Here is a 25048-nt window from a genome sequence, read left to right on the forward strand (position 1 = left end):
CACAACTCATCAGTAGTGGCAGTACTCTGTGATTTTTGCCTGCACTTTTCCGCATATACACACCGTGATTGTTGGAACTTTCACGATTTCGCCGATTCGATTCAGTCGTGCTCTGGTTGGATTTCGAATGCAGAATGCATTGGACAACGAATACACATGAAATAAATAAACATTTCGCAATTACCTGAATCACTTGACGAGCCAGCAGTGACAACAATTATAGAAGTACCTACATTATTATTATTATTGTATAGAGACAATCGTGTTCGACATATTCGTAGCTATTCGATTACATTTGATTGCTTGTGTACTGTAGCATTTAATTCGCTTGCGAAAGATACACATATGCCATGCGTTATTTCTGTGTTTGCGATCCAATCCCAATGATTCTGATTCATTTCGCTGGATGAATTTCCTTGTAAATATATTACCATAAATTGTCTCGCCTTCAAATGGTTTCGTGTTCGAGTTTGGGGAGTGGGAAATATGGCTGCTTCGTTCGCAAACATTGCTTTTTATTATGAACTATGCAAACTTTATTTTGCCCAGTTGCCATTTCTGCAAATTATTATGCAAAGTGTGAAACGCAATTGTCAACAAATTGTCAACCAAACTTGGGCTAGTTGAGCAGTTTTCTTCGCATTTTCATTCTAATAAGGAGGAGGGCACGACGGCACCCAACTTGGAATCATACGGATCATTTTTGGTTGGCTGCCAGGCGGAGATTGACGCGATTGAATGAATGTCGCGTGCAATGGAGCGCGCTGTTTGCTTTTGCCATTTGCCAAGTTATTTTTATGGATAGCCATCCAGCGTTTTGGCCATTGTACGAATGGTGGATAGTGATTGATTTCAAGGCCAGAAGGCGACGTTTTTGGACCGATAAACCGATTCACCATGCAGCTTTTATTTGGTGATAAATATTTGGAGAAGAAGAAATGTGATATACTATCCCTGTACTGATATTTCTAAAGACCCTCAACATTTCCGTCTTATTTTATGAGTCAAGCATAAGTTGTTTTCAGATCGTACCTATTTCATTGTACATACAACATTCTAAGCAAATGTATACATAGACAATTATTAAGCACTGCTCTAAGTGCATCTATCAACTAGAATGCAATTAAAACCATCCCATGAATGTGATTCATATGCCAGTGAATGAGTGAGTGAGTGAGTGAATAATGAATGAGTGCTTATCGCTTATTGCCCAACCAACAAAACAGAAACTGTGTTCTGTGCTCCCGAACTCTGGGGATTCCGTAAGTGGAATGCAATAAACTTGGAGCTTTACCCACTCCACTCCCTAACTTAAAAGTCGAAATTATTATTTTTTATATTTATTTCCCATCCATATGTGGGCGCTTTTATTTTTTTTCTTGCTTTACTTTTGGGTGGCCACGTTCCGCGCTTTTGTGTTTAGTAATTTTTCAATTCTTTCCCCCGTTGGTTGGGGTATATGTGGTTTTTTTTTTTTTTTGGTGGGGGGTGGTGAGATCTTTGGCCCGGTGGTTGCTTTTTGTCTGCCTTGTTACTACAAATTATCGGCAGTACGCTCGGCACGTGCGCGACGTGTTTCCACAGCGGGGGTTGGGAAATGGGAAATGGGCAAAGGGCGAAGGGCGAAGGAGGTTGGGAAATGGGGTTTTCCTTTCCACAGCCCCATTTCCCCATCCACGGTTTTAGTGTAATTGATTTCGCATTGCAATGAATGCGTTTGCTGCGTGCCAGGCTCAACGATTTTGAGGTCTTTGATGGTTTGACTTTTGTGTTATCGTTGCTGCTTTCTGCGTTCCGGGATTTCAATTTTTTAGGATTTGCACAGGCACAAGAATGCTCATTATTAATTCGATTGTTTAAATCAAAATAATGGCAGCTTCACCTTTCTGTTTCATTTCATTTCGTTTATTTCAGGTTGTGCAAGAGAATTTGTCATATTTTGTAACTGATATCTAAGACAGCTAACGTTATAATATTAATAATTCAATAACTGTATTGTAAATTCAATAAGATTTTTGGTGATAAATCATTATATTTTACAGCGATTTCGTATCGAACTGAAATCGGCGGAAAGTGCGTGAAAATCGGAGCGGGGTCGTGTGTATGTGTTTTCCCCGTCACTCAATGGCGACAAAACATTAGCCAAATTGATTTCGACAGCATTCGCTGGTCATTGAGGTTTCCTTCTTGGCATCCCGCCGCTCTATAAGCCCCATTCCACTCCACTGTATAATATATATGTGTGCTCCCCCTAACTCTATGGTGCTCAAGGCCTTAGCCATCCACCTACAAGAAATCCACGCCCACGTTGTGTCCCCCAAAATGCGATGTGGAATGCCAGACGTTGTGGCATTTAGAGCTCAAGAATCAAAAAAAAAAACAATATCTATACGAGCGACAAAAACAAAAACAAACAGAAGAACACAAACAACTTTGAAATGTTATCTAAATAAATATATGTATATATAACCTGCGACACGAGTCTATAAATTATGTAAATGTAAGTTCCGTTTATTTCAATGTTTCTCCATGTCCCCGTCTTCATTTCTTTATAATTTGTTTGGTGTTTGGAAATTTTCGTAAATTTTATTTTCGTTTTTCATTCGAGGTTTTTATGAATTTTTAATTTGTTCGCTGGGATTTGGTTGAATGAAAATTTCACACTTTTGCCCAAGAGCAATTTGTGTGATTTGTGAACTAAAAACACACACCACACAGCCAGTATCTTTGAGATGAATGAATTTTCATTCGGGGTGTCGTTGAAAATATCTGATAAATGTGGGATGCATTCGATATGGTGGGCGGATCGATCTTCATGTGTATAGGTCGGTGTAACGTATAATGCAAATGAGATACGTATTTCTGAGATACTTTCGTGGGTGATCTTGGTAACGCAGTTAATGTCTTCACATAAATAGTGTATTGATACTCTTTAGATTTATAGGGGATTGAATTGAAAGCATTTTGAAGCGGTCATTCGTTTTAAGTTAAAGACCATATGTTTGCCATAAAAACCATTATTATGTGCACTGTTAACTTGATGAATAGCCTTAACTTGATAGATGAATAGCCTATCAAGTTATAAAGAGTAAAATCTAAGAAGCATATACAAAAAAACTATAACAAAACAGTTTAATTTATCTATCAGTGCAAATAGTAAACATATTTTCGATAGAGCGCTTGTTTTGTAACCCACTAAAGCCATCGCACGCTCATAACACATTGAACTCGCATTTATCTCTGAGATACTTTTTTGTTTTATCTTATTTATTTTTGTGTGAAAAAAATGCTGGCCCAGTAGTGACTAATGGGTTGCCTCACGCAGTGGCAAAGGAAACGAAACGAAATTCGCCGCTTACACAATTTGTATCTATCAGATACCCCGCCAAACTTAATTCGCTTGGCAGCCAAAGATGCTGTCGGTTTGCTCGGTGAAAGGCGCCGCTAAAAAATATCGCCAGAAAAGCAAAACGAACGAACGCAACAAAAAAACAAAAACTAGAGGCGTTGAAATATTTATGATATGGGGCAGCTAAGAAATGCACACAGAAATGCAGTTCGATATCAATTGAAGATGCACCGATAAAAATTCGACAGCAAATTAGACAAGAAGCTAACAAATCAACATTTTTAGGCCATCTTAAATAATGAGACCTTAAATATAATTAGTGCCTTAGTATTTTGCATTCTTTGCGACTATTCTGTGAAATATCAAAATTTAATGCTCTACATCTGTGCCCATTTTACCGATGAAACTATCTTAAACTAATGCCGAACCATTATTGCAATTTGGAGTGATATTTGGAGCATAGCTGATATGATTAATCTAATTTAATCTAATTTTCTACGGTGCAACTAAACTACTTTTGGGGCTGCCGTTTCCCGCCACCGTTGAATGTTAACCGATGTTGCTCCATTTGTATCTTACGGTTCGTAGTTGCAAAACTTGACCATACAATAGACACACAACAACAACAGCAATACGAACTGCACACAAAAATATGAAAGTGCAACGCTGCAGCAACACAAAAAAAAATACAAAAAAAAAAACAGAAGCATGAAAAAGAAGCCGTTTTGTACAGCGAAAAAAAAACCGATGAAAAAACCTGCTCAGCAACTTTTACGTTGCGCCCTCGTGGAACGCAAGTGTATAGTATAGTATGCCATTGGCAGTCTGAAAGATAAAAATAAAAATAAAAGCTACACAACCAGCAGCAGCAAAAGATACAGCGATAAAACAACGGTAACTCCACAGTGGGATCAGCAAAAATGCTAATATCTAAAATTAAACCAAAATCTATATACACATACACTAGTAATATATAACTTTCGTTACAAACTTCCGATCAACATGATCATTGTCCCCTGCAAAGCTATAAAAAATCAGACAGAAAACACAATAAAAATAGCGAAGTTTGTTGGGGAAATTAACATGTGGCCAAGTAAAAGGGGTCGAACTACGAGTATTTTCTTTTTTTCCCCATCGAAGATCGGGGGGATGGATGACGTCACTGGTTGTATAGTTCTAATTGAAAAGACGAGAGGCTTAACTGCCCTACGATTTTGTGTAATGAAAGGGGGAGACAGACAACTTGAGAAAGGCACAACGAATTTCAACTGGGCGTGTGGGGCTCTAATTAAAGAGGAATATATGCGCACAACTGGCCATCGGTCATAATCCATCCATAAAGATCACTTAACGAAACGAAATGTCGAATGGTTAACGATTCGTTTCCATGGACTTGTAAACATCTTGGAAATCAATTGGGTGTGCTTTATTCCTATTACGAAAGTCCATAGCCCCAAATGGGGCTCTCATTGGGGCTTTTTATGGCTGGGTTTAGGCTTAAGTTGGCATTCTTGGCGGTAAAACTCATAAAAACTTAAGGCGAATTAACTGCAATATCGAAAAGACTTGTAAACATTTAAAACTTGATTATAGTAATCGGAATATGCGCATTAAATTGTTGAAACTTCAGCTGAGAACCATAGATATAATCAATCTCAACACGTTGGCCAATAATTATGCCAAATATGTATGTGAAGCACGCACATCTTTCAAATTAGTTCTCCAAAAGACGACAAAATCATGCTCACAAACGATCAATCGATCGATCGATCGGTCTTTCAGCCCACGTATGTACATATGTATGTATCTTTGAAACTGAAATGCGGAAATTTCAGATGAAACCGTATGGCAAAATGTCATTTTGAAGTCGTGTGTGAGTCGCAAAGATCGATGAATGGGAATGGGCCAACCAAGCATTTGGCAATCGACGTTGTCACTGAATTCACACGAAATGATGATGATTTATGACGACACGAGATACGCAAATTGACACTTTCGCATTTCCATTCAAATAGGAACGCGATCTATAATATTTGCATAAAGCAGCACTGGAGGGTAAAGTCAAATGAAATGGAAGTTAGAAATTAGCATAAACGATCGAGCGATCTGGAATTCATTGATTCATTCTCATTGTGGAGGGGAGTTCTTGTCCATATCTCTATAATATCGCTTTGTGTGGTTGTCTCTGGGTCAAGAGAGCGGTACCGTTACAATCTGCTCTAAAAAGATATTCAATTTATCTGCATATATTCACATTTTCTCTATTTCGTATTCTCTTTTTTGTTTTTGTTTCTGTTTCTTTTTTATTTTCTCGTTTTCATATTTTTATTATAGCCCCGCTCTCTATCGTGGCGTTTATATAAATATTTATATTACAATATTTTGATATCCGTTCGCTTGGTGTTTTCTAAGTGTTTTACATCGAATTGAGTTGATTTTCATTTTTACGAGTTGTTATTTTTACACCGTCAACTTGTTGCATTCATATGACAGGCGAGCATAAAACGCCATTTAAAAGAAATACGATGAACACACAGAAAAACATGTGTCGTTAAAAATCTTGAAAGAAACACACACTTGGCATTTAAGTGGATTTCTTTCAGTGCAAGTGAGCAGTATGTGAGAATACAGAAAAAATAGATTCTTTGTGAAGAAGAGCGAAAGAGTGGCACGATCGCTGGTTATTGCCACGAGCTGCAGCATGTTGAAGTGCAAAAAGGGTGTCGTTGGGTCAATCTCAATTGCTTTCGGAGGCGGGGCAGTTGGGGCATTCAACAGATGATTTCGCTGTTGCAGTTCCGGATCATAATTGAAATTGTTCACATGTGCATGTAGTACATACATGTGGTAGTCAGAAAGCCAAGGGGAAAGATCAACGTATTTGCAACAATGTTTACCACTGAAACCATATCTCTTTTATTTCATTTCTATTGGGAGATGAAGGAATAAATAGAAAATACGCTTGAAATCGTTTTAGAAATCCACTAAAACATATAATTATAACATTTTTGTTCATTAAAATATTTTCTCTTAGTTTTGTTCATTTGGTAGTCGGCTGATTTTGAACTAGTTTTTCATCGCCCGCATGTCTAAGATACCTATATTTATGGAGCCGTCCTCTATCGATCGCCAGTTAATCCCTCACCCACACTCAACGGAAAAGCCAAACTAAACTAAAAAAAAAAAAGACAAAAAGACAAAAAAGCAGACCTGTGCAACCTGCTCTGCTGGAATGCACCCGTCCCACTCAAAAGAACAACAAAACTACTACGAAAATCGAGGGAAAAGGGGTGGGCGGCAGGGCTAGTATCTGATTACAGTTTGAATGGTTGCAATGAACCAGAAAATTTGCTTTTGTACGCTCTTGATACTTCTACCCGTTTCGTTCTTCGCCCAGATACTCGTACTGGTACTTTTTTTTTAGTTTTTAGCCGCAGGTGATGGCGAAACGAAGGAACCCATCTAACAAAGAAACAGGTGCAGTGGATGCACAGTACAAAAATTGATGGTGCTCCTCAACTTATGTTAATCAAATCATAAAATGAGCTCCATTTAATGGTGCAGTCAAGAAGTGTTGATTGCATGTATCTTTTCATTAATTCAAGTGTTACAAGCCGTTAAATATTTTTGAGGGGAAATAAAATACTTGGTAGCTACAAAAGTAGCTACATTTTTAAGAACGCCTGATTTGGCCATATTTTTTACACTGGCTGTTGCTGGACAGTGAGCATTGAGCTTCACCTTACTCCATCACTCCACTCCCCTTCGTTTTGCCCCGGCTCCTTGGACATTATGTGGTTCGAGGTGAAACGGACACAAAACGTGACTGGCAACAAGTTGGGGCCGAAAGTGAGGCGAAACCTCTGGCTCTGGCGCTCGAGTGGCCGAGTGAAGTGCGGCAACGTTGTTTGTTACCGATGCTACGACAATTACAGTTATTTTATGAGTTTGCAGAGCATAACCAACAGCATCAACCCAAGAACTTGGGCATCCAACAACATTCAGCATTCAACATTCAACATCCAACATCCACATCGTTGGCCACTTCATTTTGCAAAGAGAGCGGAAATTTAATGAGCAACACGCCCTCGCAGTTGCAATTGCAAAATCTGCTGCCACCACAGCCGCATCCACATCCACAGCCACATCCACATTCACAGCCACATCCACAGCAACAGCCACATCCATCAGATACTTTATATTTCTCCCGGGGCGCAGCTTCCACAGTAATGATGCGTTTAGCAGATTATGAGCTCAGCTTCTGGGCTCCAAATTGGAGCAGCCAACGAAGAGGAGAAAACCGAGTTGGAAAATTGCAAAAATTGCAAACGCTGTTCAGTCTTTTGTGGTCATTTAGAAAATGCGAGCAACTGCAAAACTCCAACTCGGGGCGATATTCATTTTTCGCATTTTGTGAATGCGATTTCGTACGTGCTGTGGGATATGGTAAGTTGAAATTAAAAGATCTGTGCTGTGACAATCAGTTAACCAGATGCCAGACGTCTGGCAATTAGGCGTTTATCAAGTGTTTCAACGTTACTTTTAGTTAACTCATTTCAACCTTTAGCTAAATACATCCCATGCTAAAATCCCTTAGTATACCATACTTTTTATACCTAATTTCTATGCTACACCCGGTTAAGTGGGGCAGCTACAAATCGCTTCATTAGCGGTGCACAACAACCAAAGCAGCGCGTCGACATGCCACTTTCACATCAAATGGCCAAAACAACGCAACGAAATGTTGGCCAAAACCAACTGTTGTCAGGCAACTGGCTTGCAGGTAAATCAATCGTTGAGTTAGGCAAAGCTAAGCTAAGTTAAGTTAACCTGGCCAAGTGTGTATGGTGTATAGTGTGGGGTATGGTTTATGGCCGCATAATACACTCCCCCAAAAATGAATAGAAAGAAGTGGAAAAAATCGGGGTGCCAAGTGTAGAAGTGCGGCAACGGCGCTCTCCAACTTCAACTTGGCCATGTGGCATGTCAATTTTTCCACCATTTGCGGCAATTTCTTTTCGTTTTTCGGGGCCGCTTTTATTTGTGTTTATTGTGAGTGGGAAATAGGCAAAAGGTTATGCCCCGCTCCTTTAATTCCGCCGGTTTCGTTGCCGTTCGTTTAATTTTATTGCCTAATTTTCAACTTTGATTGCTGCCACACCCCTCTACAAAAATATAAGAAAGAACCAAATGAAAAGAAGGAAAACACTCCACCCTCCACTCTCCCGTCACTTTCACGCTCGTTGACATTTCTTTGGCAGAGATTTTGGGCTTTTCCCCACCACTTTCTTCCAGCAGTTTATCTTTCAATTTTCGTCTGTCGAAGAGCGCCAGCGATAATCCATTTTTATATTTTATTTAGCATTTACGCTTGCATATTAAACGCTTCATTTAGTGCGCGCGAAAATATCATAAAGAAATTAACATTTTCCGCCTCCTCTTGGGGAGGGCGGAAATTCGCAGCGAAGACGAGGAAAGCTCATTATCCCATTACCTGAGGGAAATCCACAAAAGGATCATTAACTACAATTTACTGCCGCTTTTGTGGCATAGAAAGTTGCTCTTGGAGCATTGCCGCACCGCCAACAACATCTGTCTTGGGAAACTCCTAAATCTCAACCGGTATAAATAAATTGAGATATACTGCTATATATTCGGCCAAACATAATTCAAGTCCAATGCCTGGTTAGGTAAATTGTAAAATGTAGCTGGCAGCTGTTTCTACAACATTAGGTTCTTTTAGTGACACTTCGATAGCTGAAAAGCTAGTGACTTGTCAACTGCAGCTTCACAATTTTATTGCAATCGCCATAAAAGTAAATAACTTTTTTATGTTGCTTAGTTTGTGCTGTCCTCTGTGGATATATACTTGCATGTGAGCCACTGCGGTTTTGATATTCCATAAAAGAAAAGGCCACTAAAAGCTTAACGATTCACGAATTTATCATTTGAGTGACATCTGCTTTATTGAAAATGCTTCAAAAAGACACACAAAGAGAGCAAAAGGCAATATTAATAACACTTAAAAGTTAAAATAATCGGAAATGAGAGAGGAAGCTTACTTTGACTAGGAAGTATGATGATTAGAAATTCTATAATAATAGTTTAAAGTATCAGAAACACTTTAAAATAGATTACACACAATTAGTTGGCTGGTTTTAATGAGTAATATTCCACGGCCTATGAAAGTATCTCTTCCACATATCTAGATATTATTTTAAGCAAAACTTATGTGGTCACCTGTTTTGTACGTGGGGTGCCAAGCTGTCGCAGTGGATATAGATACATATATATGTATGTATATATTACGAGGGTTTGGGTTTGGGAATCGGTATGGGTTTGAGTTCGGGTTTGGTCCGTCCACCACCCACGCACACAGATTGCAAGTTTATCTGCGTATCTCACAGATAGACGAGCTCACTCATGGCGAACTATCAATAGCTTCATCCGCAACAAGAAGTTGGCTTTGTCTTTCGCTGATTTTCATTCTGGTTTTTGGTTTTGTTTTTGTTCTTGTTTTTGTTTTTGTTTTTGTTTTTGTTCTTGTTCTTGTTCTTGTTTTTGTTTTTGTTCTTGTTTTTGTTTTCGTTTTTGATTTAGATTTTGAGTTGGCTGTGCTTCACCCTGTAGGCGGCTGCTTCCAGTTGGCTTCTTGGCTTGATTAAATATTGCCAACGACAACGGGCCCAGTCTCGAGTTCAAGATGGGAAATGAGCGTCGCGACTTCGTCATCGTCTGATGCCGCCTTTCAGCTCCAATCTCGCATCTCTGGATCGCCCATTCCACTGGGTTTTTAGTTTTTAGCCCCCCCAAAACCCCGATAGCCCCCCTGGCAACCCACAATTTGCAGTGCGTCGTCAACGTCTGAAGTATCTTGAGGAAAACGTAAAGAAGATGCCAAGGCAAAAGCACAAAGAGCACGCGGAAGTGAGTCAAAAAAAAGGGGGAAAAGACCAAAAAATTACAGAAAACATAAAAAGCGGAATTGAGACGCTCGTCATAGCCCCGCCCCTTTGCCGCCTGCAAGAAGCTTCAATTGAGTGATGCTAAAGATCGCAATTATTTGAGTTGGAGACCCTGAAAATAAATTCAACCGCTGCTTACAAGAGGTTCATGGCATTTTCGGTGGCCACGGCGATTTTAATTTGCCCAAATGAGTTTTTAAATGATTTAATCTCTTTAATGAATATTTAATGATTTATTTACAACTCAAGTTCTTCAAATCATAATTTGAAAAAGTAATAAACCAGTATAAAGTAGAATTTAAAGTGTATTTCAAAGTATGTGTATCTAGTATTTTAGAAAGACAGTAAATACATTCAACTCAACTCTTAGGAAATCTGTCAATCAAAATTGTGAACCACTATTTAAAAACAATTTAAGCTGAACAAATCCTCTTATGTTTCCCCCCATCAAATTCTTAAACAATTAAATGAACGCCGATTGCTACAATTACGATACGCATTGGAAATCCCATTATTTCTCCAGAGAATTACGCAATGTACAACTTATTGAGATACCAAGGCAAGGAATTTCGTAATCACTCATTGTATGTAAGACTGGTAATGGGCACTACTACAAAATGGGTTATGAATCGAAATTGCCGGGGGGGTAGACACTGTTGATAAGGCAGGTGGGTGCAAAGCAAATGAAAGAAAGAAAACGAAAGTTCAAATTGGCCCGAAGCTGATAACAAACTGGGTGGGAAAAAATCAAAAGGAAATGGGGAAATGTATTCTCCTCTAAAGACTGCAATTTCTTGTTGTTGACTTTTCAGCTGGCCTGCGGTTAAATTCATTATTTATCATCAGTTGGCTTTTCAAAACCTATTTGAATGTTTGTGCAGTAAATGCACAGTGAAAAAATAAATAAATACTTGGAAAACCTTTAAATCCCCTGTAAAACTTTATTAACTAATTCAAAGAATTAGAAAATGTATTGGATTCTTGCATACGTTTTCTTTGCCTTCTGATTCTTAATCTAGCTTTTCTCAGTGTAGATAAAGCTGTGATAGTGGAAAGGGAGAAACCACGACATTGGGAAGCAGACAAACAAATTACAAAGAAATTGTCATCGTCGCTTATAGTATATATGTATTTATTTATTTTTTGGAGACATCATCGATTGACCGTCGATATCGAAGGCGCCTTTCCCCCCGCATCCCCGCAGTCCCCTGCTCGACACATCGCAGAAGTTTTCCAACAAATGCTTTCCCCTTATCGCTTTCAGGTGGCAACTTTGATTGGGTGGATGGCTGATGTGATGCAGACTGTCGGGGGGTCATTTGTTCTAAGTGCCTTAAATGTTCCGTCATGTTTTGTCCATCTATCTGACCAAAACTGAGGCCCCATCCCTTCGCTTTGTTTGTGTTTTGCGCAGTGCAGGACAGATGATAAGGAAAAGCCGGCGTATTTGTTGCACATGTGGAGTTTTAGTTGGGGGAAAACATACTTCTGGCGGCAGGAGGGTTCGACTTTGAAACGAAGGAGGGTTCAAATAGTCAATAAGTCAACAGCCCAGGCACTTTGAACTCTCTACAGCTATTGGGTATTAATTGCCAGGGATGGGGTCGTTGTATCTTTGAAATGTATCTTTACATTCAACTTATTATTTTATTCAGCCCATAGATACTTTGCATAACATGCAACCCATTTTTTCCACGTAATTCTTCCCCAGTATTATTTCCTACCATAAAAACCATACAAGTATCCTGTTATCTTCCTTATTGAGTGCAGTTTTTGTGTTGGTAGCGAAACAATTTTTCATTTTATATTTTTTCTGTTCTTTTTTGCTTTTTGTTTTTGCATTTTTGCATTACTTACATGTTGGTGCTTTCTGTGTCGTGTTTCTCTATGCAAATTTTCAGAGGCGGAGAAGAGACGCTGTCCCTCTCTTTCTCGCTTCGTGCTTTCCGTCTCTTTCTGCGTTGACAAGTTCGTTGACTGTTGAAAGAGTTTCGTATGAAAATTGTTTAAAATGCAACTTCTTGCACTATTTTCCGATGCTTCGATGGCATTTTCACGGTTTGCACTTCTTTTTTTTTTTGAATTCGTTTGTTGTATTGAAACAGATGAAATTGAGAATGTTAAAGAATTAATTATGATTTTTTCTGCCGCAGTATCGTTTGCCCCACAGTCATTCTCTCTCAATTCATTCGAGTGGTTGTCATGACAATAAAAACTCACAAAAAAAAAAAAGATTAAAAAAATACCCCATTGCTGACCATCCGCTTGATATGTGGTATGTAAATAAAATGGAAAATTCACTCAGGCGTACAATGCACGTTAATGAAACTCCACACACTCCAAAGCGAAAAAAAGCGATGGAAAACCTGGACAATTTTCATGCTGGAATACTAAACGAGCAAAAATGGCAATCCCGATAAAAAGTGGAAAATGTAAAAAAGTGTTTGTTTAAAGCTATGTACATACATATGTACACTTGAATACATTATTAATAAAAATGTTTATGGCTATTAAAATATATTAATTTGAGGGCTCTTTTGGCTTTTATCGGGCTCTAATTGATTGAATGGGAGTAAGTGTGTTTGGGAATGATAAATAATAAAAGAGGAAAATGTACATATATCAAAAATCCAAGTATTCATTATAAAAACGGAAATACAGATATTTTAAGCGGTTAATTAGAAAACTCAAAGGGGATTTTCCTGCGGCTTTTCGCGCCCAACTGCAATCTGCATTTCGTTTTTTTTTTAGGTTTCGGTTAGTGCTTTTCTTCATTTACAGTTAATAAACGTTAACCGCAAGTGGCCTAGTCTTAGCCCATTAAGCATTAAACACATATGTATGTTTGTATGTATTGGAATGCGGCTGCGGAGAATCGCTGCAGCACATGCTAGCAATTCTTCTGGCCATTCTTCTGCGCAGCCCTTCTTGCTTTCTTTCATGTGTTCCTTTGGGGAAAACTCAAGTGTCATCGCATTTGTTTGTGAATTGATTGTCGATCGTCTCGAATGACATTAATGACGGGGAAAAAGCTAAAAAGGATTGGGGAAAAGCGAGTGGGGAAAACTAAAGTGCAGCCAGAGGAAATTATGATTTCCACAAGCTATTTTCGGACCCCCCACACCCCGCATATGAATATGAAGCTATGGTATTTTTAGTTCGAACAAAGTTGCTCAGAAAACTTTGGAGCTATCGAGGGAAATGGATGGAAAGCACTCTCCTTTAAATCATAAATGTAAACAGGTGTTAAACTACTTACAAATCAAAGGGGTATTTTAGTCATATGCCATCATTCTTGAATGAAATACAATCTATACAAAGGAATTACTATTCGTACAATTTACATAGATAAAAGATTCAAAAGTTTTGTTTTAATGGATTTTTTGTAATAGATTTAAGAGCTTGAGGCTATAACCAATCCCCAAAAGTCGTAAACTAAAATCGTAATATACCGGACTTTTTTTTAAAATGCAAAATACCATATTAGGCAATCCCAAAAACATAAATTACGAATACTTGGGGGCATTTTTTTGCTCACTTTGCACTTTTGTTAGCTTTGCAGGTGATAAACGCGATAATTCCGAAGAATCTGGGACTGAGTCAGAAAGAGATGGCGAGACACTGGGCGGGAAAGAGAGTGCAACATGAGTCACCCACGAAGATCAATGTGCGACATAGATTTAAATTTAACTGCAGGCCTTGCCAATTCGAAACCGAACTCGAAGTGCGATGAAAACTCGTTCCAAACTCAAGAAATCTTTAGCTTACTTTGCATTTATAGCGAAAACCCATGTGCAAAAGCTAAAAATAAGGAAAAACAAAAACCGAATCCGAAACCGAGTCAAAAACAAACAAAACTGCCTGTAAAACTACAATGAAGAAGCAGCAACATTTTTTGTTTTCGGTTTTCCTCTTTGTTTTCTTGTTCTCTGTTATTCTTTGATTATTTGTGTTTGCATTGCGAAGAATTAAAATAAATAAATGAGGCACACGCACACACACACACACACACGCACGCACACGAACAAAAAAAACGTTAAGGCATACAAAATAATCGCAAATGTTTTAAGGCATTTTTTTATCTATTTATTTGGCACTCGAATGTTGGTTAATTACACGCACACACACAATTAGCATTGAGAAAAAAAAAATGCCGCGCACTTACAAAACAAACTTCGCAATTCGAAATTATTCGCGTGTGAAAATGGCAAACAACATTGTCGGCGTTTCTTATACGATTTTCGAGCAGCCGCGACTACGAACCGTTCTCATCGGGCGTTCCAACCAGAATGAGTGGACAACAGTAGTTTGCCACCGAGCGCAGCGAGTGCGCACGAAGAGGAAGAAGAAGAGAGAGCGCCAGTGAGCGCCAATGAGAGAGAGAAAGAGAGCGGCATTGCACAAACATGTGGAACGAGTTTGCTGCATGGGAAGTGGATGCTGCCCACACACACACACAAACAGGCTTATGCTCCGCTCACGCACACGCACACGAATACAAAGGCCGCTGGTAAGTTGCGCAAATCGCAAATGTTTTGTTTTTTGTGGCGCTCTCTCCCCCTCTTCGTGGGTTTTGTTGTTGCCGCCGCGATCGAAATCACGAAAAACCGCCATAAAAGCGTTTGCATTGTTTTTGGTCAACTGCATTGCAGACCGCGGCATCCACACAGCCACAAAAATTAACAACATCCACTGTGCACTGCACAGAGAAAAAAACGAAACAAGTCGTCTGCCCTTGCAAAAAATGTGCAATAATTTTGTTATCCTTTTATTAATACTTTTTCAATATATTGTCTAAGTCATTGCAATAATTTCATGATTAATTACTAAATGAAATTGTCAAATTGGTTAGCAAGTCATTAATAATAAAGTTTGGTTATTTTAACTTCCATTACTAACTCATGTGCATAGTAATTAACTAGCACATATACTTTATTACTACAACCTTGCATAATTTCTACCAGTGTAGAACATCAAATGCCGAAATGAACGCAGGCGAATGACTATTTAAAGACGCCTTATAAACGCATCTAGCAAATCGAGAGGCAAGAAGGCCAAAAAACGGAGGCGTTTGCGTGCGGAGGCGTGGCAGTGGGCGGTGGAGGAAATCTGGGCGAGGTCGCAAATGCGTTAACTTTACCATTTCCCTCCACATGTTATTAAAATCGCTGTGACAAACTTGACTCTTCATGGAGCTTAAATACTGCTGCTACTATTTGAATAAATGCAAATAAATGAAGAGAAATAAGTGCATACATTTATTCACACGTTAATCTAAGCGAAATAGCATTCCGTTATTTACAGTACAAAAATAACTCCATATTAATACGTTTTTTTTTTGCCCACTGTAAAACAAGAGTGCGAGAGGGAGAGAGCAGTGGATCGTAAGTACGTGGGAGAGCCCTTCGCTCAAATCGTCAAAACTGCGCCAAAGTTTCTTATTATGTGAATTGCTGTTGTTGCCTTTGTTGCCCTCTTATTTTCAGTTGTGTTATGCGCTTTGTTTTCTTTGTTGTTTTGCCTGTTCTTGTACATTTCTTACATTCTGAATGGCCTCGACCGATCGAGGCAAGTTGAACCGTGGTGTAAGAAGCAGAGCGGAAGAGTGAGAGGGAGTGGGAGTTTAAAAGGAGAGCGAAGAAAAGAGAGAGAGAGATCGACCAGCTGTTGCGGCCAGAGCTTTTGGTTTTGTTTTTGTTTGTGTTCTCCCAATTGAAGCAGAAACCGGCTCCAATAAGACAAAAATGGGAGGGGCATTCCCGAAGGAATGCTGCTTTTACTTCCCATTTTCATTTCCATTTGACCAAGTTGACAAATTGGCTCCGACATTCCAGAGTGACAGGGACAGGGAGCGGGTGACAGAGACAGACATAGAGACAAATAAATCAAAATTAATGCCATACAATTATTAATTAATGTAATGAATGTGCTATTTGCTTAGACAGATGTTGCCAACAGCCAAAAAAGTGGTGGAATGGGTGTAAAGAGGGGGTCGCACAATGGGCCCTACTTAAATTATGATTTCTTGACCATTTCGCCTTAATTACACATGCAAAGCCAAGCTCCATCGCCTGTGTGAGCAGGACAGCGAGATATTGCAGCAGTGCGAACGAGACAGCATATGGCTCAAATTGCAGTTACCGTTACAGTTAACAGGACTTAAGAGAAAAGTACAGTGGGCACTCGAAAATCGCAGGAAATCCAGCAATTCAGTAATATTTTATATGAATGAAAATAAAATAATATTTCGCCTTCTGTAAATTATGAAGGTTTGGTTTTTATATTAAAATAATTCTTTTGTTATACGCATAATGCAAACGAAAAAGAATTGTAGTTTTAAAATCATATATGTATAAAGATGTCAAATAGTGTGCACTACAAAAATAACTACAACTTTGAAGAATGCAAGCTTGTTGTATGTTTTACCTCATAAACTTATAAACCTTATAAGGATTTGGTTTATGAAATAATTTCTTAAGTACACATGCCCTTTATCGGGCGACTCCTGTGGACGATTTGGCCCATTCCGAGAACACCGACCATTTACAACATAAATTGAAAAACTATTGTCAGCCCCACGCGGTTCACGCGACCCAAGGCCGGCATTATCACATGCGATAAATATTTATATGGAAATGTAATGACTGCCGACCCCCCCACCGACCCTCCAATTCCACTACACCCCCCTCTTCACGGTTCGGAAAAACCCCCTCATACCCACAAAATGGCTCGGCCTTCGTCGCGCAATTAATGTCACCACATCCTTTGGGCCTTATTAATGTCCTTGGACGGCCGTTCAGACTGTGTGCGTGGTTTTAGGGGTTGGCCATTAATGCCACCACCCCCCACCACCTCCCATCACCCACTCACCCCACACACCCCCGCCCCTGCGGCCGGTGAAAACAATTAATTTGCCTATAATGCAATTTATATCGGTTCGCTCTCCGTTCTCAGATTGCGATACACAGGAAAAAATGTCAGACACTAGCCAATCCCCAAAAGTGGATTTAAATATCAGTATTTTGATCATAACATTCGAAATATTGGTCCAAATATGGAATGTCATATCTCGTTGAATTCGTAATAAAATTTCCAATAAAACTGTGTTCACAGAAAAAATTCAATTTTTTTTTCAAATTTTTTCCAAATTTTGATGATCATATTTGGATTATTGCCGAAAATTGATTTTCTGTGTTTTTGCGATTTAAATATCAGTATTTTGATCATAACATTCGAAATATTGGTCCAAATATGGAATGTCATATCTCGTTGAATTCGTAATAAAATTTCCAATAAAACTGTGTTCACAGAAAAAATGCAATTTTTTTTTCAAATTTTTTCCAATTTTTGATGATCATATTTGGATTATTGCCGAAAATTGATTTTCTGTGTTTTTGCGATTTAAATATCAGTATTTTGATCATAACATTCGAAATATTGGTCCAAATATGGAATGTCATATCTCGTTGAATTCGTAATAAAATTTCCAATAAAACTGTGTTCACAGAAAAAATTCAATTTTTTTTTCAAATTTTTTCCAATTTTTGATGATCATATTTGGATTATTGCCGAAAATTGATTTTCTGTGTTTTTGCGATTTAAATATCAGTATTTTGATCATAACATTCGAAATATTGGTCCAAATATGGAATGTCATATCTCGTTGAATTCGTAATAAAATTTCCAATAAAACTGTGTTCACAGAAAAAATTCAATTTTTTTTTCAAATTTTTTCCAATTTTTGATGATCATATTTGGATTATTGCCAAAAATTGATTTTCTGTGTTTTTGCGATTTAAATATCAGTATTTTGATCATAACATTCGAAATATTGGTCCAAATATGGAATGTCATATCTCGTTGAATTCGTAATAAAATTTCCAATAAAACTGTGTTCACAGAAAAAATGCAATTTTTTTTCAAATTTTTTCCAATTTTTGATGATCATATTTGGATTATTGCCAAAAATTGATTTTCTGTGTTTTTGCGATTTAAATATCAGTATTTTGATCATAACATTCGAAATATTGGTCCAAATATGGAATGTCATATCTCGTTGAATTCGTAATAAAATTTCCAATAAAACTGTGTTCACAGAAAAAATTCAATTTTTTTTTCAAATTTTTTCCAATTTTTGATGATCATATTTGGATTATTGCCGAAAATTGATTTTCTGTGTTTTTGCGATTTAAATATCAGTATTTTGATCATAACATTCGAAATATTGGTCCAAATATGGAATGTCATATCTCGTTGAATTCGTAATAAAATTTCCAATAAAACTGTGTTCACAGAAAAAATGCAATTTTTTTTTCAAATTTTTTCCAATTTTTGATGATCATATTTGGATTATTGCCGAAAATTGATTTTCTGTGTTTTTGCGATTTAAATATCAGTATTTTGATCATAACATTCGAAATATTGGTCCAAATATGGAATGTCATATCTCGTTGAATTCGTAATAAAATTTCCAATAAAACTGTGTTCACAGAAAAAATTCAATTTTTTTTTCAAATTTTTTCCAATTTTTGATGATCATATTTGGATTATTGCCGAAAATTGATTTTCTGTGTTTTTGCGATTTAAATATCAGTATTTTGATCATAACATTCGAAATATTGGTCCAAATATGGAATGTCATATCTCGTTGAATTCGTAATAAAATTTCCAATAAAACTGTGTTCACAGAAAAAATTCAATTTTTTTTCAAATTTTTTCCAATTTTTGATGATCATATTTGGATTATTGCCGAAAATTGATTTTCTGTGTTTTTGCGATTTAAATATCAGTATTTTGATCATAACATTCGAAATATTGGTCCAAATATGGAATGTCATATCTCGTTGAATTCGTAATAAAATTTCCAATAAAACTGTGTTCACAAAAAAAATTCAATTTTTTTTTCAAATTTTTTCCAATTTTTGATGATCATATTTGGATTATTGCCGAAAATTGATTTTCTGTGTTTTTGCGATTTAAATATCAGTATTTTGATCATAACATTCGAAATATTGGTCCAAATATGGAATGTCATATCTCGTTGAATTCGTAATAAAATTTCCAAAAAAACTGTGTTCACAGAAAAGATTAATTTTTTTTTTCAAATTTTTTCCAATTTTTGATGATCATATTTGGATTATTGCCGAAAATTGATTTTCTGTGTTTTTGCGATTTAAATATCAGTATTTTGATCATAACATTCGAAATATTGGTCCAAATATGGAATGTCATATCTCGTTGAATTCGTAATAAAATTTCCAAAAAAACTGTGTTCACAGAAAAGATTCAATTTTTTTTTCAAATTTTTTCCAATTTTTGATGATCATATTTGGATTATTGCCGAAAATTGATTTTCTGTGTTTTTGCGATTTAAATATCAGTATTTTGATCATAACATTCGAAATATTGGTCCAAATATGGAATGTCATATCTCGTTGAATTCGTAATAAAATTTCCAAAAAAACTGTGTTCACAGAAAAGATTCAATTTTTTTTTCAAATTTTTTCCAATTTTTGATGATCATATTTGGATTATTGCCGAAAATTGATTTTCTGTGTTTTTGCGATTTAAATATCAGTATTTTGATCATAACATTCGAAATATTGGTCCAAATATGGAATGTCATATCTCGTTGAATTCGTAATTAAATTTCCAACTGAGCTTAAAAAATGTAATTTATTTTCAAGATATTTGCAACTATTTTGCACCGTGCAGGACACTATCCATCGCCTTTTATCCCTTATTGCCAGGCAGAAGTCCTGCAAACGCCATTCTTTAGACTCTAGCCACATAATGTGCATATTTTTGGGTAGCCTGCGTTTTTGGTATGCCAGGCAAAATGATTAATTATTTAAAACAACAACGAACCGCGTTGTTTAAGAACAATTCGCGTGGGCACAAAGATATTCTAATGGCCCCCAAAATAGTTACAATGGATGGAAGATTGGTGGAAGGAGATGTTTGTGTTTGTGGTTTTCGAATTTTTGAGATTCCCAAGCACAAGATTTACAATTTCCATCTGATTTACTAGTTTTAAATGGGGTTTTTGTTGAAGATCGTATCGAAAAGTATGCTACAAAGTATTTCAACTGCGATAAACGCATAGAAACATGGCATATTTGCTGCACCTCTTTAAGGTTTTCTTATGCACGTCAGATGAGAATAAATCATCTGACAAGAACCAATTAAAATGAAATCTCACAGTAACTTGTGACTTACAAGCCAGATAAGATATTAATGATTTGAAATCAAATTAAAGGCGAATGCAGCTGGCTGCACTGCTTTTTCTGACATAATTGGGCAGTTCGCCGATGATGACAAGAGCCACCAAGCTAGAAAAGCGAGAAAAGCGGGAGAAGCGGGAAAAGCACGCATGGAGCTGCCAGACACAGAGGAGACCACCTCGCCACCCCAAGGAAACATATTGTAAACAAACTGTCAAATCGGAGACACGAAACGAGAAATGTTTGGAAAGCGACGAAGGGAGCTCCACAATGAAACAGATATACATCTGTATATATATACGAGTATGTGTGTGTGTGTATCGCGGGGGCGGAGGAAAATCTTGTGGAAAATCTCGAAGCAAGTCCAAAAATCCGACTGCAGTTGTCGTGCAAGTTGATGTGTGCAACATGGTGTGTTTCGAAGCTGCAAGACATTTGCCAAGCGCATTTCGCTGCAAAAAGGGATGGGGCATGGCATTCGCCTGGTTGCACACACAATTTATATTTAATTTCAGTTACTAACTAATAAGATAACTCTGATTTAGCTATAATTAGATAGCTTAATAACTTAGTAGCTTGATAACTTAAACATAAGTAAGTATTGTATCACTTAAATTTGTTACCTTTGTTTAAGCGTAGTTTTGCATACTAGATGTACTCATTTAAACGAAAAATGATCAACTCACCTGCAAGAAAAGAAGAAAAAGTAAGCATTAATAAAATATAAAAGACAGCTAATTTAATGTTAACTAATATGTAATTTCAGCAGCTTTGAAGTCGGAAGGGAAATTCAATTGACTGTTTCAATTGAAAACATCTATTGCAGCTTTACTATTTAAAGCGTAAACAGGGAACAACAAGAATTTGTAAATTAATTAAAAACTGCTTGATGTCTTACTGTTTTTTTTTTTGGGGGGGGGAATTGTCCAAAAATTGTTTTGAGGTTCCCAGAGGCCATTGACGGGGTCAAGTTATTGGCAGGGTCGAGATCCCAGAACGACAGGAGCAAAGGAACTGCCCATTTTAAAACCTCCGCAGCGGCAGCTTGGAAATATTTTTACGACCTTCGAAGCGACGCAAGTGCGGAAAAGTGAAAAAATGTTGCAAGGGGAGTGGGAGCTGTAATTAAATAATGCCCTTGCTGCTGCCACGCCCCCTTTGTCAGCTGAAACCCCCTTGTCCGCCCACTTTGCGGCATGAAAAACACAAACAAAAAGTATCTCAACAGCATTTGAAGTTGAAGGAGCCGAGGTCCTGCGGTGGACAGAAGTTATATCCGTGTTTACTGTCTGCTGACCCCCAGGAGAAAATTCGCGGGGCGGGCGGTACAGGGGTCAGGGGTCAGGGGTTGGAGGTTGGAGGCTAGCAAAGCACACAAGCACACGCATCGAACTATTGCTCCCCTAGGATAAATTAATAAATTTCCCAGTGAAAGTTGCCACAAAAACAAGGGGAGCAAATGAAATACTGCATAAGAGTACATACTTCATTAATTTGAGGCGATTTCTTGTATAATTTCAACGGATTTCCAAATATAAGCAAATTACCCAAACTTAAATAAATCTATTAGTTGTAGGTTGATTTTTAGCCAAGTTATGATGAGGGAATTTATAAAATATAACATATCTTTGCCATACGATGTAAAACCTAAATGATTTGAACAGTTTGTTGCTCAAAATGCCAGTACAAATAGGAGACAATGATGATGGAGTTGATGATGCAGCCTTTGTAGCCGATGATGAAGACCAGATTATATGGCATCTGGCCATGTGCAACATTGTACAATTTATGTGAACTGGTATGTACGTGCGGTCCATAAATGGCAAATGCATTTTACAGATTGCGCATGGAAACTAAAAGCGGTCACAAGGAAAAAAGGAAAACAAACCGGCAACTTTCTCTTTATTTGGCAGAATTTGCAGATGTCGGCGATGAATGGAGATCAAGGAGGATATATGTATACATAACTGCAAATTGACTGTTGCGCATATAAGATCTATCCCAAGATCTATTAAATTAAATGGAAAAATGGTTTACTACCCAAGATCTATTAAATTAAATAGAAAAATGGTTTACTACCCAAGATCTATGAAATTAAATGTAAAAATGGTTTTTAAAAAATACTCATAAAAAGTTAATAGTTATATAGCTTCTCTTGCCATCTTTCCAATTTTTCTTTAAACAACAGTAGCTAATCTTTTTATAGGCATATATATGTATATATCCTTTTATTTAGTATAGTTCATCGTGCCCTTTTTCAACTTAATAAACACGCTTGGCAAAAACATTTGAATGATGCCACTTGCAGACTCCTTAAAACCGCCAACCATCCCCACGTTTCAGTCTTTTTAGGAACTTCAGTTTCGCACCCTTTCCCGACAACAAAAAGGAAATTCCCACAACATGAAAACGAAAGCAATAAAATTAGGGCCAATACCATTTTTGGCTCTTCACACCATGCAAAATACAACAAAATACAAAAAAGAAGAAAAAACAAGAAGAAAAACGCTTGGCGAAAACTTTTGGAGAGAGTGGGAAAAATGGCAAAGTGAGCAAAAGTTTTTCCCTTTTTTTTTGTTTGATATTTCAGATATGGCAAATTAGCAGGGCACTACACTTCACTCTGCTGCCGCGCCATTTAATCAAGGAAAACACTTTTTATTGTGAAAAATTATGACATTGTTGTTGCCTTAATGTTGGCCATTCCATTTTCCGCTGGTTGTTGCTAATGTCAAAAGTGTTATTGTTATGCAGACAATTATAGCAGGCGATAAAAATGCTTAGGAAAAGCGGTCTGGCTGGAAAAGCGCAAATGGAAAGGATGGCAGGGGGAAAAGGGAAAAAGGGGGGTTGAAATAATGAGAGTTTCGCAAATGAGAAAATATGTTTATTAGGGTTACCAGTCAGTTACCAGTCAAAAGGATAAAAGCGCGGCACATTTGGGGTGTAGTGTGGTAGTGGGTGGGAAAATTGCGGAAAATCGTGGAAAACTCAAGAGCCAGCAGCTGCGATCGTTCTGGTCATCAGAGCACTTTGTTTACTTTAGCCAGCTGCAAACTTTGTGTACACAAACTTCGAGCGGAGAAAGTGAGATCACTTGAGACAAATCAGGGATGTCCGCTGCATGGCATCCATCAAATACATATATCTATCAGATATATATCTGTATCTGACTTTAATGGCCCATGACAAATGTGAAAACTTGTGGGCAACTCTTTGATGATCGTTTTGGGTAAACAATTGCTATTTTACTCGCTATCTTTCGGTGCTTTCATGGTCGCAAGTGGAAACTTAATTCAGTTTGTATGCAAAACGCGCGGATTTTTAATCGCCACTCAACTAGTTAATGGGTTTTCATGCATATAAGGATGTTCATTTTCCATTGCATTAGTGCATTCAAAGTGCAATTTTAGATAATCATAGTTTTCAGAAACGGGAATTCAAGGAATGTCTGTAAGTTTTGAGCCTTAACTAGGACATCTAGATAATCTTAGTAGCTAACTCTGCAGGATTAAGTTGCTGGAGTTTGTTTTGAACAGATCCCAAGGAATAGCAATTTGCCAAAAGTCGAATGGGTATATATGTATGTAGATAGGGATGTCAGTCTTATGAATATTTACATTCCCATCCCGACACATCGCCAGTCGTCGCCTGACCCATATTTATTTTTGGCACTTTGGTATTTCACATTCGATATGGGCTGTCCGCCAAAATAGAAGTGCATACGAGTGCGAGTGCATGCAACGCCCAGAAGACGACTTACCGAAATGGAAAGAACTTTTCCAGTATTTGTCTGCCCAGGCTGGTCGTTGTCATGTTTTCCCGACTTTTCCAACTTTTCCAACTTTTCCGACTGCTGGCTCCTCCTTAGTATGCTTTCTATTTATTTTTTTGGTGCGGCAGGAAATGTGGTGCAACAAAGACGGCGACGGCGGCATTAACAACAACTGCGCACTGGGCAATTGAAATACGCTTTAATTAAACTAATCAGAAGATATATACACCATATAGAGACGCGCGATACTGAGCAGACGCCCACACACACACTCACACACACACACACACACACACACAGGGGGAGTCGTTTAAAAGATCTCGAAAAAAAAGAGGAAACAAACCGAAACTGCTCGCATGTATATTTTTATATATATTATATTTTCATCGGGATCGTTTCACTTTGGGCGCACAACACCAACAACAACGCACATTCAGAAAATATAGTATTGCAATGTAAAATTGAACAGAAACAAAAAGATGCAACTTAGATACAAAACACTTTTCGATACGCGACGCGCTCTTTGTCACACACTTTTTCGCTTGATTCATCGCAGATTGTTGCCCGATCGCTTACTATATCTATATTTCATTTCATTATGTGGTTTTAATAAATTGTACAAGCTGTGACTAAGTTTGGTCTTATCAGGAACTGGAATGCAACCGGCTAACCTCAGGCAATGCTCATTCAAAACGATATTGGTTGGGACTTTGGCAAACCTAAAAGTGTATGATGA

At 37.6% G+C, this 25048-nt stretch overlaps 1 protein-coding gene across 5 annotated transcripts in view; it reads right to left on the reverse strand.

Annotated features, from left to right (window-relative positions):
* The window catches only part of LOC122625216 (protein sprint), a 90210-nt gene that overhangs the window by 35719 nt on the left and 29443 nt on the right, over nucleotides 1-25048 (reverse strand). The window contains exons 1-2 of one of the 5 annotated variants that reach the window (XM_043805223.1): nucleotides 14480-14595; nucleotides 12172-12382 (exon numbers count right to left, since the gene is read on the reverse strand). The exons of 3 other annotated variants lie outside the window; for them this stretch is intronic. Coding sequence is in view for 1 of the 2 variants with exons in the window: in XM_043805224.1 (XP_043661159.1) it covers nucleotides 24301-24353 (53 nt within the window). In the remaining variant the exon portion in view is untranslated. Of the gene's footprint in view, nucleotides 1-12171; nucleotides 12383-14479; nucleotides 14596-24300; nucleotides 24492-25048 lie in introns of those variants that run through there. One more of the 5 variants, XM_043805224.1, reaches the window with a different exon arrangement.

The sequence above is a fragment of the Drosophila teissieri genome, chromosome X (genome assembly GCF_016746235.2).
Source record: "Drosophila teissieri strain GT53w chromosome X, Prin_Dtei_1.1, whole genome shotgun sequence".
Lineage (NCBI taxonomy): Eukaryota > Metazoa > Arthropoda > Insecta > Diptera > Drosophilidae > Drosophila > Drosophila teissieri.